Source organism: Euleptes europaea, chromosome 16, assembly GCF_029931775.1.
Source record: "Euleptes europaea isolate rEulEur1 chromosome 16, rEulEur1.hap1, whole genome shotgun sequence".
Lineage (NCBI taxonomy): Eukaryota > Metazoa > Chordata > Lepidosauria > Squamata > Sphaerodactylidae > Euleptes > Euleptes europaea.
This window is the reverse complement of record NC_079327.1, coordinates 46,931,686-46,944,642: the sequence shown is the minus strand read 5'-3', so window position 1 is coordinate 46,944,642 and position 12,957 is coordinate 46,931,686. Positions and strand designations below refer to the sequence as shown.

Below are 12,957 nucleotides of genomic sequence, written 5' to 3'. Positions count from 1 at the left end.
AGAGCAGAAGGCTGCACTTATTTCCCTATTTCCTCTCTTCCCCATTCCAGATTTGCAGTATCTGTTCTTAAATTCTATACATTTTACATCACATGGATCAAGCAAAATGGCAAGCAAGAACATCTAGGTGGAGAACATTCAAAACTATTGTTCTGTGGTACAGAGAAAACTTGAAGATGCCAACTGTGCAAGCAGTAAAATTAGAAACAAAGATTACTTGTATCTCTACCTACCTGCTACCAGGTGTACATGGACCCAGTTAGGTCCTTTCACAAAAGGAAATGAGTTAATCAAATATGGGACAGCATTCCCTGTTCTGTTGAAAAATATACTTTTAAAACTAAAGTGGAGTCCATTAAAGTGAGACATCTTCCTTATGTCATTATTTAAGCTATGAGATCCCTGAAATTTGTCAGCAGTTCTTACTTTTGTCAATTAAAACATAGTTTAAATAAGCTAATGTACTGGGAAAAAGGATCACTGAAGGAATGTCAAACAAAACAAAAAAAGTCTGGCGGAAGATGGCAGCAGAAGAGGACACACTAATCTCCCTATGGAGAGAGTTCCAGAATTTAGGAGCCATGACCAAGAAGTCTCTCTCCTGGATTGCCACCCACCTCATCTCAGAAGGTGGGGGCATGTCAAGCGGTGCCATCAAAGATGACTGTTGTAGGTCAAGCAGGCTTATAATGGAGTAGGCGATCCTTCAGGTATGTTGGTCCTAAACCATATAGGGCTTTGAAGGTCAAGACCAGCACCTTGAATTGTGACTGGAAGTAAATTTGGAGCCAGTGTAGATGGGCCAAGACTGGAGTTTTATGATCCCTACAACCAACTCCAGTCAACATCCTGGCTGCAGCATTCTGTATAAATTGAAGTTTATGAACACTTTTCAAGGGCTGCACCATGAAGAGCAGGTTGCAATAACCTAATCTAGATTAGCCAGTGCATGCATCATAGCGGCTGAATCTTTTCTGCCAAAGAAAGGCTGTGGCTGGCTAACCAGTTGAATCTGGTAAAAGGCACTGTTGGCCACAGCTGCTGCCTGCTTATCCAGCAGAAGGCATGGATCAAGGAGCACCCCAAGAGTGGAACCCCGTCTAGAACAGGTGATCCTTTAAATCCTGGGTCAGACTTTCTGCCCACTAGTAGCACTTTCTTCTTATAGAGATTAATCTTCAGTGTATTCCCCCACATGCACTCCAAAACTACCTCCAATCACTAGTTTGGGGTTTCTACAGCCTGCCTGGGATCAGCTGGAAGCATGAGAGAGACTTAAGTGTCTTCTGCATATTGGTGACAATCTAGCCCAAATGTCCTGTTGACTGCACCCACCAGTTTCAGGTAGATGTTAAAGAACAGAGGAGGCAAGATTGGACCTTACGGGACCCCATAGCCTAAGGGGTTGAGCAGCAGCCCCCAGCACCACCTTCTGAAATGTACATCAGAACAACCACAGAACGGTACCTCCAAATCCTAGCCCAGATCCTAGCCCAGAAAGGTGGTCCAGAAGGGGATACCATGATCTAAGGTATCGAAAGCCACAGATAAGTCCAGGAGAATCAACAGAGTTGCGCTCCCTCTTTTTCCCACAGCAGGTTGTCTACCAGAGGAACCCAGGCTGTTTCAGTCCCATAACCAGCCCCAAACCCAGTTTGGAAAGAAAGGAAACAGTTTGCCAGATCCCAACAGGCTTCTGACCACCTGGAGCAGATCCACTGTTATATGATGTATGTGATAGAAGCTTAGGATTTGGGGGACAATCTTTTGATTAGAATTGGTAGAAAGCTTGGGGTATCTAAGAATCCAGAGATGTGTACTTAATATTCTTATTATAAAGTCACAATATATGCCATCAGTCAACTCATTGATTTCAGTTTTTCTTTCCTCATGTTCAATAATCATGTATTGGGCCATTTGCTATGAGAAGTTGTCACTGTATTTTCCTTTATGTCGTTTTCCAACCCTAAGGAGCCCCTTTTTAGGAATGCAGGAGCTGCAGTAAGAAAGGATTGCTGGGGTACATGTCGCCTGCAAGTGCCATGACTCTTGCAGTCTTTTGGATCCAACCCAAAGGGGTCTCTGTGTTCATTAAAGTAGAAGCAGGTTTATATTTAAAAAATCAATGTATGTATACATCTAAGCAATAAGTGGTGTGACAACTGCATATATTCACTTGTGTATTTTGTAGCAATAATGCACTGAGTAATTGTGACCAGTTGTGGCTTTCTGGGGCATGTGTCTGCAAAACATATGTAATGAATACTGTTCTCGCTCTGAGGGAAGGGTGTCTTGAAGAATTGGGTGATTCCCATCACATGCTGGGGGAGGCAGCATTAACTTCCTGTCCCTTTGGTGGGAATCTCATTCTGCTTCCAGTTTCCTTCCTGCCTTTGCTGGGGAGAGCACCACCACAGTGTAGCTCCTCTGTGCAAGTCTGCTAGGCTCTTTTTCTAAGAGGAAAACTTCCATCTACTCTGTTAATTTATTCTTTCTAATATCCCTCACTCTACAAACTCTTTTACCATCTAAACTGAGCTTTCCTGCCCTCTTAGTTTCCTCTCCGTTCTACCCAATCCGACAAGATACAAAATGTCCGACACCGTTAGAGAAGCTAAAGAGGACGGATTCCTCTCTTAGAAAGAACATGACTCAGCCCTATGCCAACGACCTGGTGCACCGTCAACCAGCCCCTCTGATAGCCTCTCTGTGGTTTCTCAGAGGGTTGAGGAGGGTGAGGAGATCGTGTCCAAGCGCTGACTCTTTGTCATGGCTCAAGAAAAAGGCACGGGGGAAAAAGGGCTCCAATAAGGCAGCTTCCAGAATGCCCATGTGTGCAGTACACGGTGCGGGACTCAACCACAACTACACTGAGGAGCCGGAGACGTCCCGAGCCTCTTCCAAGAGCAGCACTGTGGTCGGTAACATTCCCCTCCCTTTCCTTGAAGTTGCGGGAGAACTAGTAGCTCAGGCTCAAGTAATAGAGCTAATCTCCAGAGACCTCAGGCAGCAACAATCCCACTCTGCCCAGGCAGCCTGCTCCTTCCCTTCCGTGGGTCCTATAGTTTCCCCGGGAGCTCTCCAGCCCATTCCATCGCTCACCAGGAGTCAGAAAGGGGGCCCTCTGGAACCTGTGTGGGTGCTGGGCGACAATGGCCAACAAAAGTGGCGATGAAATCTATCTATGCTCATCCCAGCCAAGAATATAGGGATGAACCCATATTCATAGATGGAGAATCAGGATGAGGAGGAGGAGTTTGTCTCTGGTGAAGAGCCCTGTCCTGGTGATGACCATCATCCCAGGCTCTTTGCTGCGGATAACTATCAAACCCTCCTATCCAAGACCATTATGGCTCTGGATTTAACAGAGGACTCTGAATCTGTTGAGGAGGTCAAATTTAAGTCTAAAACTGGGGAAGATAGAAGAATTGTTGGGGGATTAAGCAGGGTTCATAAAGCCTTGTCCTTTATGGCCGATGCTTCCCTGGATGCCTTAACCTTCTCTGCCAGGTCAGCCAATGCAGCCATTAGAAGGGCACTTTGGCTGAGGACTGGCAGGCTGATTTCAGGTTTAAGTCCATCCTCATGGCATACCCACTAACTGAGGGGAAGCTCTTTGGGGTAGGTTGGATAGGATGCTGGCAGATATCAAGGACAAAAAGTGCTTGATGGCTAAAAACACCAAAAAAGAGGGCAAGGGCTATTCATTGCAACCCTTTTGATCCTTCCACACCTTGCCTCACTTCAGACAAGGCCAAAGACACTCGTCAGGACCTCCTCCAGGGGATCCTTTTGTATACCTGGCAGATTCAACCATCCACCTCAGAACCAGTCCTTTTGCCCCGACAAAGGAGACAAGTTCGGCAAGCCCGGTAAACAGTGACGCTAGATCACTGGAGGTGGGAGGAAGACTACAACTTTCTCCCACAATGTACTCTATCCTAGCCAGACGCCTGGGTGTTAAACATCATTCAGTAGGGCTATTGGATCGAATTCCACTGCCTTCCTTCAGACAGGTTCATCCAGTCTCCAACATCCCTCAAGCCAGAGTAGTGCACCAGGACCTTAGAGGCCATAAACCACCTCATTCGCATCCAGGCCATAGAACCAGTGCCCACAGCGGAAGGGTCCTCGGGAGTGTATTCAATCTTCTTTACAGTCCCCAAAAAAGAACGGGGACTGGCAAGCAATTCTTGACTTAAAACACATGAACTGCCATGTCCAATCGAAACACTTCTGCGTGGAGACCCTGAGGTCTATCATTTAAGCTTTACAACCACTGCACTTACACAATGACTATGGATTTGGCTGAAGCCTACCTTCATGTGCCCATCCACCTGGCGCTCCAAAGGTTCCTGAGATTCGCGTACATGGACAGCCATTACCTGTTCAGAGCTCTGCCCTTTGGCCTGGCATCTGCCTCAAGGGTCTTCTCGAAAGTCTTGGTAACCCTGTTGACCATCCTGAGGAAGGAAGGGGTGCAAATTCACCCCTACCTGGACTCATATGCGCTCCATAAGGACAACTTGCATTGGATCACATCACGAGAGTCATCCAGACATTGGAGTCTCACGGTTACCTTATAAACCTGAGCAAAAGCAACCTAAAACCACAACAATGGATTCTCCACCTGGGAGGCAAAATCAACACAAGAGTCAACACCTTGTTCCTGCCTAAGGACAAAGCCAGCAAGATTGCTTGCATTCCGAAACCCATGGCAAAAGCAACAAGTGTTCGGCTCATGGCCCTAACGTTCCTACAAGGACTTATGATTGCCTGCATAGGGGCAGTCCCTTGGGCCCGATTTCACACACGTCTGATCCAGCAAATCTTGCGCCCTCATCAGACTTCCATCTTCTTCAAAATTGACAAGACCCTGCATTTGACTACCAATGATGATGCCTCAGCTGGTGGTCCTCAGAGGTCTACTCAAAGGTCAACAATACCTACATGACGCTCTGATCCAGATCTTTACAGATGCAAGCTTAGATGGTTGGGGAGCCACAATCGGAGAGCAATTTACTCAGGGATCTTGGACAGGAGAGAAGTCTTCACATCAGCCTTCTCGAATTAAGAGCCATACATCTTGCTCTTCTAAAGTTCTATGCTCACATCATCAAGTCCCATGTATGGATCAGGACTGACAACATGGTGGCAAAGGCTCACCTGAACAAACAGGGTGGGTCCAAGTCATCACGGCTACACAGGGAAGCTGAAAAGATCTTTTGGTGGGCAGAAACTCACCTGCAGTCTCTGAGAGCTGAACATATTCAGGATGCTCTCAACCTACAAGCAGAGTGGCTGAGTCAGACAACAATAGTCAAAGGCAAGTAGTCACTCAATAACCAGACCTTCCAAATGGTGACAGCCAGGTTCAGCCTCCCAATAATAGATCTTTTTGCGTCAGACTGGGACAAACAGCTTCCTTGGTTTTTCTCCAGATTCTACCACCAAAACGCGAAAAGAATAGATGCCCTCCTATCCCCATAACCTTCGGGCCTCCTATATGCCTTCCATGCCACTGCCTATTCTTACCAAGGTCTTGAGGAAGATTTGTTTGGATAAGGCAGAGGTAATTTTCATAGCTTCTGATTGGCCTTGTTGTCTGTGGTACCTAGCTCTAAGAAAGATGTCAATCCAGAACCCGTGGCCCCTTCTGGTGTCTCTGACGATCCTTCATCAAGGACCCATCCTTCACCCCAATCCAGGTTGGCTCAAACTGACTGCCTGGAAATTGAAAGGAATAGACAGGGCTTAAAAGAAGATGTCATCAGTAAAGCTGTCGATTTGGTTCCATCCGACATGAAAAACAGCCGAATTTTCTCCGATTCAACGGTTTCTACTTCGGATAGAACTGAAGACAAAAAAGGCGGGAAAATGACGAGCTGAACTCGGTGAGTTTGGGTGGACGACGAATAAATTCATACAAGTTCGGCGCCCCCGAAGCAGCATTTTCCCGTGGCCAATCGGTGGGCAAGCTGGGTCTTCTTCTGGCCAATCAGTCGCAGATGAGTGCGTGAGCCCAGCCGCTGTGCGGCTCAGGGAAAGAAGAAGAGAGTGTCTGTTTGTGTGAGAGAAAGATCCCCGTGGGGGGGTGCACATTCACTGCTTTCCGCGGCTCTGGGGGGGCATGTTTGGAGGTAGAGGTCCCAACTTTCAGTGTAGCTTGAGGTGACCCTTCTTGCAAGAACCCCCAAGTTTTGTGAAGATTGGGTCAGGGGGTCCCGAGTTATGGGGTCTGGAAGGGGTCCCCCCATTGGAATAAAGCCATTTAAAGCACATTAACGGCTTTCCGCAGCTCCGGGGGGGGCATGTTTGGAGGTAGAGGTCCCAAACCTTCAGCATAGCTTGGAGGGACCCTTCTTGCAAGAACCCCCAAGTTTTGTAAAGATTGGTTCAGGGGGTCCCGAGTTATGCGGTCCCCCCCAATCCGCCCATTGGAGTTAATGGGAGCAGGCAATCCTTAATGTGCATCTCGAGAGCAGCAAATCCAAGGCAAAACCTCTCGTGCATAAATGGCCAGAGAGTCTGTGTGTGTGAGTCTGTATTCCTTCCATTGCTGCTGCTCCTGTGGTGATCGTGAGAGATCCTGAGGTGAGCTGACCTGCTGCTAGAATCATATTGGATTACTCCTGAGTCCTGACTCCCAGTCCCTGCTCCTGATGGAAGACAAGACATCCACAGTTTGACCCATTTTGGGGCTTTTCTCTATATCTTTTTTCCTGTGTGTGTGTGTGTGTGTGTGTGAGGGGGGAAGCCAAAGGGGGTGGGTTTACCTGTTCTGCTGGGGGGTGGGCTTGATTGCCTCTGTGTGGGACTGTGCTTTCTGCTGTTTTCACCAGTTGCCAACTTCGTCTGGAGTTAACTGTTGGTCAGTGAGTCTCTCTCTGGCTGGCTCCTATCGTTTCCAATGGGCTGTGCAGCTGCTCCTGTTTCTAATGGGCTAGCCTGTCATTCGTTTTAGTGCATCCCATGTCAGTGAGTCCCTCTCTGTCTGGCCCGTTCTTCTCCTTCGTTAGGAATTTGTGTCTTCTGATTCGGGAGGGAGTCCAGCAGAACCTTTCAGCCTCTACCTTAAGGCAGGGGTGGGGAACATTTTTCCTGCCAAGGGCCATTTGCACATTTATAACATCATTCAGGGGCCATACCAGGTGTAGATTTCCCAGTGGGGGGGGGAGAGGCTAGGGTTGCCAGGTCTCCGGCCACCACCTGGATGTTGGCAACCCCAGGAGAGGCCACGCAGAGAAGGCCTGGAGGGCTCCCCCGGTCCTCCACCCCTCCCAGGCAGGAGGGCAGCCAGCGGTGGGCCCGAGCAAACGAGGTGCCAGGGAGACACAGCCCGCGGTCGATTGGCAAGGGAGGAAGGAAGGAAAACAGAGAAAGAGGGAAAGGGAGAGAGGGAGAAAGAAATGGAAAGAGGGGGAGAAAGAAAAGGATGGAGGGAGACAGACGAAAGAGACAGAGAGGGAGAGAGAAAAGCCTTCCTCCCCCTCTACACACACACACCCGCCCGCCGGCCCCACACGACCTGGCTCCAGGCTCCATGCCCTCCCTGCCCCAGAGTCCGCAAAAGGCCCCCTGAAGCCCGATCGGCTCCTGCGTGCATGCTCTGCCGCCGGGAGCCGCGGGCCTGTTTCCCCCCCCCCTCGCTGCTCAACAGCCGACAGGCAGCAAGAGGAGCTTACAGTGTGCCCCAGCGTTCCTGCACGCTGCGGCTATAGGGAGCAACCTTGGGGGAAGTGTCCCTCTCCCTCCTCTCGCCAACCAACAGCCGTCAGTCAGTGAGAGGAGGTCCAAAGGGCACCACAGCACCCCTGCAAGCCGTGGCCCCAGGAACACCCTCAGGGAGGGCCGTCCTATGCCGCACCTCCACAGCGGGGCCCCGGAGCTCCCGGCCCCCGGGCCTGAAGTTCTCCATCCCTGCCTTAAGGTGACAAGTGACAGCCATCCCCACAGTAATCCCCACCTTCGTTAGGCATGTCATCACCAGGCATCCTCATGTGAAAGTGTTCCTGAAAGGAGTGATTCAGATACGGCCCCCAGTTGTACACAGATTCCCAGCTTGGAGGCTCCATGTCGTGTTGTTGATGCTAACGAAGAGTCCCTTTGAACTAATCAGGGAGGTGCCATAAAAAATTCTCAAAATGAAGACGTTCTTAACAGCAGTTACCTCGGCCAGAAGGGTTTCCAAGCTCAGGGCCCTGTCTGTTAGAAAGGGCTTGTGTAGTTTCCATAGGGACAAAGTGGTCCTCCGTTCCAACCCAACGTTTGTCCGCAAGGTAAACTCGGCCTTTCACCAGCAACAAGAATTACACCTTCCATCTTTTTGTTCCAGTCCAAAGAACAGTAAGGAGGAGTAGCACAACCTGGACTGTCAGAGAGCATTAAGAGTCTACATCAGACACATGGCCTCCTTTAGGAAGTCCGATTCCTTGTTTATATCAATTGCTCCACCAAACATGGGCAAGAAGATTTCGAGAGCAACATTGAGCTATACGATCAAGCAGTGTATAGTCCTTGCCTATCAAGCCAACAAGACAGGTTCCCAACGGCATCATGGTGCACTCCATTCGTAGTGCCTCAACCACAGCAGCCTTTGACAAGCAAGCCTCCATTGAAGACATATGCAAAGCAACAACATGGTGAATCATATCCACGTTCGTAAAGCACTATCGAATCAACTCCTACTCTTCCGTAGAGGCAGCCTTCGGTAGAAGAGTGCTACAGCACATGGTGAAAGAGGCTGAAGATGGACCAAACTCCACCTGGATAACAAAACTCTTGGACATCCCAGTGCTTCAAGATACCCTTCCCTCAGAGCGAGAACGGAACCTTGATTACTTACCGTGAGGGTTCCTTCTGCTTTGAGGTAGAAGGGCATCTTGCCCACCCAAAGAGGCATAAGAGGATGAAACTGGAGGTGGCAGAAGCATTCCATGAGCTCAAATTCTAGTTGGCAAGCAACACAGCTAGATCATAAGGAAGAAGTCAGCCACAAGATTTCTTCTTCCTTAACTGTTTCTGTTATCTGGTTACTGTTATTTGCTACCTTAGCTTACTTAGTTATACTCATGTTATATATGTTTCTGTTTCGACTGTTTACTCTTCCTGTCTCTATTTAGCTTGGCTAGCTGAAAACTGGAAGCAGAAGGAGATTCCCACCAAAGGGACAGGAAGTTATCCTGCCTCCCCTAGCGTGTGATGGGAATCATCCAATGCTTCAAGATGCCCTTCTACCTCAGAGCAGAAGGATCCCTCATGGTAAGTAATCAAGATTCCATTCATCAAATATTTAAGGTGTGTAATGCATGAAGTAGCCTTATTGTCAGAGGTGTTCTTTTAAAAAATCTGGTATGTTCGATACATGTGTATACCAGAGTATTCATTCTTAAACTCATATTCAAATCATTTCGGTTAGAATTTTGGAAGCTGTTTGACCATTTCTTTTCTCCTCAACAGTTCAACTTCACAGAGGGTCGATCCCACTTCAAATCAAATTTGGTACAAAAGGGTTTATATATACAGGCTAAATATCAGCGGTTACGTTATGCTGGAACAAGAGGATTTACCACTAACAAATTTAAAGGAATGTATTTCAGAAAAGAAAAGGTGAATTGAGGTGTTTTTTTTAAGTTTTGTTGAAATATTTCTATAACTCTAATGATCCTGCCAAATGTCAAAGAAGGAAAAAAGAGATGGTTGTCTTTTTACTGGAGTGGCTAGATAATACTGTTTCTAAATTTTGATCAGTTTTTCTTTTGCAATCTGCATACTCATGCATCGTTGCAGTTGTTTCCATATAAGCAGTTCAGCAGCATAGTAGTTTCACAGCAACCTTGCAAAGTTAAGTTGAGCTGAGAAATTGGGGCTCGAAGCCAAAATGTTCTGTGGCTTCTGACTGTCCGAGAAGATGATAAAAAGCAATCCCACATTCCCTCAGAGATTACTAGGCAAATGAGGGCTGGTTACAGCTTTCCTTTAAAAAAAAAAAGTGAGACCCCTCACATGCAGTCTTTAGAGATACAGAAACTGTGTAAAATGTATGTGGCACTTGGTTGCCTTGAGGCAATTCTTATTTTCAGGTTTGCCTTAAACTGATAATTTAGAATTTAACCTATCAAGGGGTTAAGCAGACAAGTCGCTTGGTGATGTTTGTGTGTGTGTGTTAATCAGCCTTTAGTGTGATTTCTGTTGCAGCCTAGGATTATAATTTTCCTCTGTTTCTGTGCATTAATCATTTCTATTTGGATTTTTAAAGTGTGATCACACTTTAAAAATCCAAATAGAAATGATTAATGCACAGAAACAGAGGAAAATTATAATCCTAGGCTGCAACAGAAATTCTAATTGCATGAGGGTTTTGAAGGTACTTGGTTTTCTAAAGCGTGTTGTTTCTGGGCTGGAGATAGTAGTGTATAGTGGTTGGAGTGGACAAGGATCTGGGAAACCTACATTAGAATCTCCACTCTGTCATGGAATCTTGCTAGGTGATCTCAAAGGGTTCTTGTGAGAATGAAATGGAAGACTAGAATGCTTTGGGTACCCATTGAAGTGAAGAGTGGGGCATAAATGAAGTAAATAAATAAGCAATTTTTTCCGGGGGGGAATCACTAGGAACTAACCAGCGAGCCCCATCAAAAGGTCCAGAAGGTTTGTGCTTCCTACATCATGTGTGATCACTTTAGAGTTCTCTCTGTTCAAAAGGATCTACCTTACAAGCCACTCAAAACCTTGTGAAATCCCAAAAAGTATTAGTCCAGTAAACAACAAAATTGAACTTACAGATTACTTCTGGTAAAAAAAAGAAAGAAAAAGATTTTGGCACTGACTTTTTCCCCTCTTTCCTTTCATAGGGCATGGAAATCTGAACTGCAATCCTGAAGTGGTTCCCCTGTGACAGTTACCGACGATCACTGTTTGTTTGCTTTTGACAGCTCTGTCATGAATCAAAATGGAAAAAGCAGAACTGATACTTTTATTGATAAAGATTTTATTTTTCAGTAGTAGAATGCTGCAGAACTTTTCTACCATTTTAATAATGGCTTTTCAAATACAGTATTCAACTCAACATTGTAGGATGGTTCCATTTAGTTCCTCTTGCAGGCAGGTCTGAAGAAAAAAACTGAATGGAGTCTTTATTTATTGAATACCTTTTTTCTTCTAAGCATGGTTTTATTACTAGAACTTGAGTTGTTATACACAGAAGTTTATATGTTTAAAATTTATTGCTTCTATAATAAAAAAAACCCAACAAAAAGTGCCTATATTCTGTGACAGCAGAATTTATCTTATGATTTCCTAAACAATGACTTCTGAGATTCTGCAGTTTTGCTTACTAGGAAGGTTCCTTATGTTTAAGACTTTTGCTTACATTTTTGTGTGCAAATGTGGATTTTGTAAATTTTGTACAACTTACAACCATTTCAAATACGGTGTTCAAGGAATGTAGGAAGCGTACTGTATATTTTAAAGGAGTAAGATCCTAACTGCCCTGAAAGCATATTAGAGGATTGAAATACCTTGGTGCTTTTTGTTTCCTCAAGTTGGGCAAGCAAAGAATTTTAATCAAGAGCAACATACCCAGTTCTGCAAGTGAGCTTGAAGGTGTTTTATAGAATAGATTTTTAAAGGGATATGCATATGTGTGGTTTTATAAATTGATGTGACTATTTTCCTCTTCTGCAAGGAAATAGCAACAATGAGCTGGTCACTGTGTAAGCTGGTTGAGCTGCCTTATATCTATTGCCTGAATGGTATCCCCTTTCTCTTAAAAGCTTCTTTTTGAAGCGTCAGGGTCGAACATTTTGACAAAATCACTATTTGTGTGGCTATCACATGAAATAACTTAATTTTTTAAAACTTGTGTTGTGATATGTGTGCGTTCTTCCTCCTCTGCAACCAAGGCAGGCTACTCTGCCTCCCTAAAATGCTTGAAGGATGCATAAGAACAGAGATGGCTACCATGTGGGGTCTCATGTGAGAAGGAGGTATCTAATGAAGATCACCCCCACCTCCCATCAACATGAGTCGCTCTTTGGTGGTTTTTTGAGGGTGAGTGTCAGGACGCAGCATCTCCACTGGAAAAGCAGAAACAGCGTGTTGGGGTCCCTTTTGAAGTGCTTCAGGGTTCTGTCACCCATGCTCTTCAATATTTACCTGAGCCCACAGTTGGGGTTGGGTGTCATCAATTTACAGATGGCATCCAGTGCTATATCTCATTATTTAAGCCTTCAGATGTGTTCATCTTGGTTCTGAACCTGTGCTTTGCAGCTGTGGTCTATTGGTTAAGGAAGCTGAATCCAGACGGGTAATGGCAGCCTGATTATTATCAGGGGCTAGCTAATGCAAACATATCTTGCCTATTTAGAAACAGTTGTATTGGCTGCCTTTTAAGCCTTCCATGGCTTAGGACCCACATCTTTTAAGCCTTCCATGGCTTAGGACCCACATCTTTCCCTGTTTGACCCCATCTGCTAGTTTCAGTTTTCCTGGTTGGTACTTTCTAGTTGTTCACACACTTCAGGTTGCTTTCTTAGCATCCATTACATCCTGGGGCTTTTTGGTAGTGGTTCCCGACCTTGTGAAACTGTGGAGGTGAGGGTGGGGGAACCATTCTTCTATGGTTTCAGGAGGCTGTGTAAGGTGGTTTTATTTGTTAAGGTTTTTAATGGGGTCTAGTCTGCAGGCATTTTCGTGGGTGAGGGGTTAGTATTTTTATCATTGTGTATGGTTTTGATTTGTAATTGTAAGCCACTTGGAACCACAAGGGAAAGTCATGGTAGAATTACTTTAATAGAGATCTTTGGAGGCTTTAAAAATGTCAGTAGCAGCTGTATAGGTATGATGATGAATCTGATTGGTGCGATGGTGCTTGGAGGTGTTTTGCGAACCCCCTTTTTCCTGTATAATTTTGCTGGTATTACTGATAACATGGAAACCATTTGGCACTTCTTAACG

General features: G+C 45.9%; 1 protein-coding gene across 1 annotated transcript in view; it reads left to right on the top strand.

The window, feature by feature from the left end:
- BCLAF3 (BCLAF1 and THRAP3 family member 3) overlaps nt 1–10,868 on the top strand; it is a 34,458-nt gene extending 23,590 nt beyond the window's left edge. Inside the window, exons 10-11 of the mRNA XM_056861725.1 lie at nt 9,460–9,609; nt 10,854–10,868. Coding sequence (XP_056717703.1) covers nt 9,460–9,609; nt 10,854–10,868 — 165 coding nt within the window. The remainder of the gene's footprint in view (nt 1–9,459; nt 9,610–10,853) is intronic.
- Nucleotides 10,869–12,957: the final 2,089 nt, after the last annotated feature.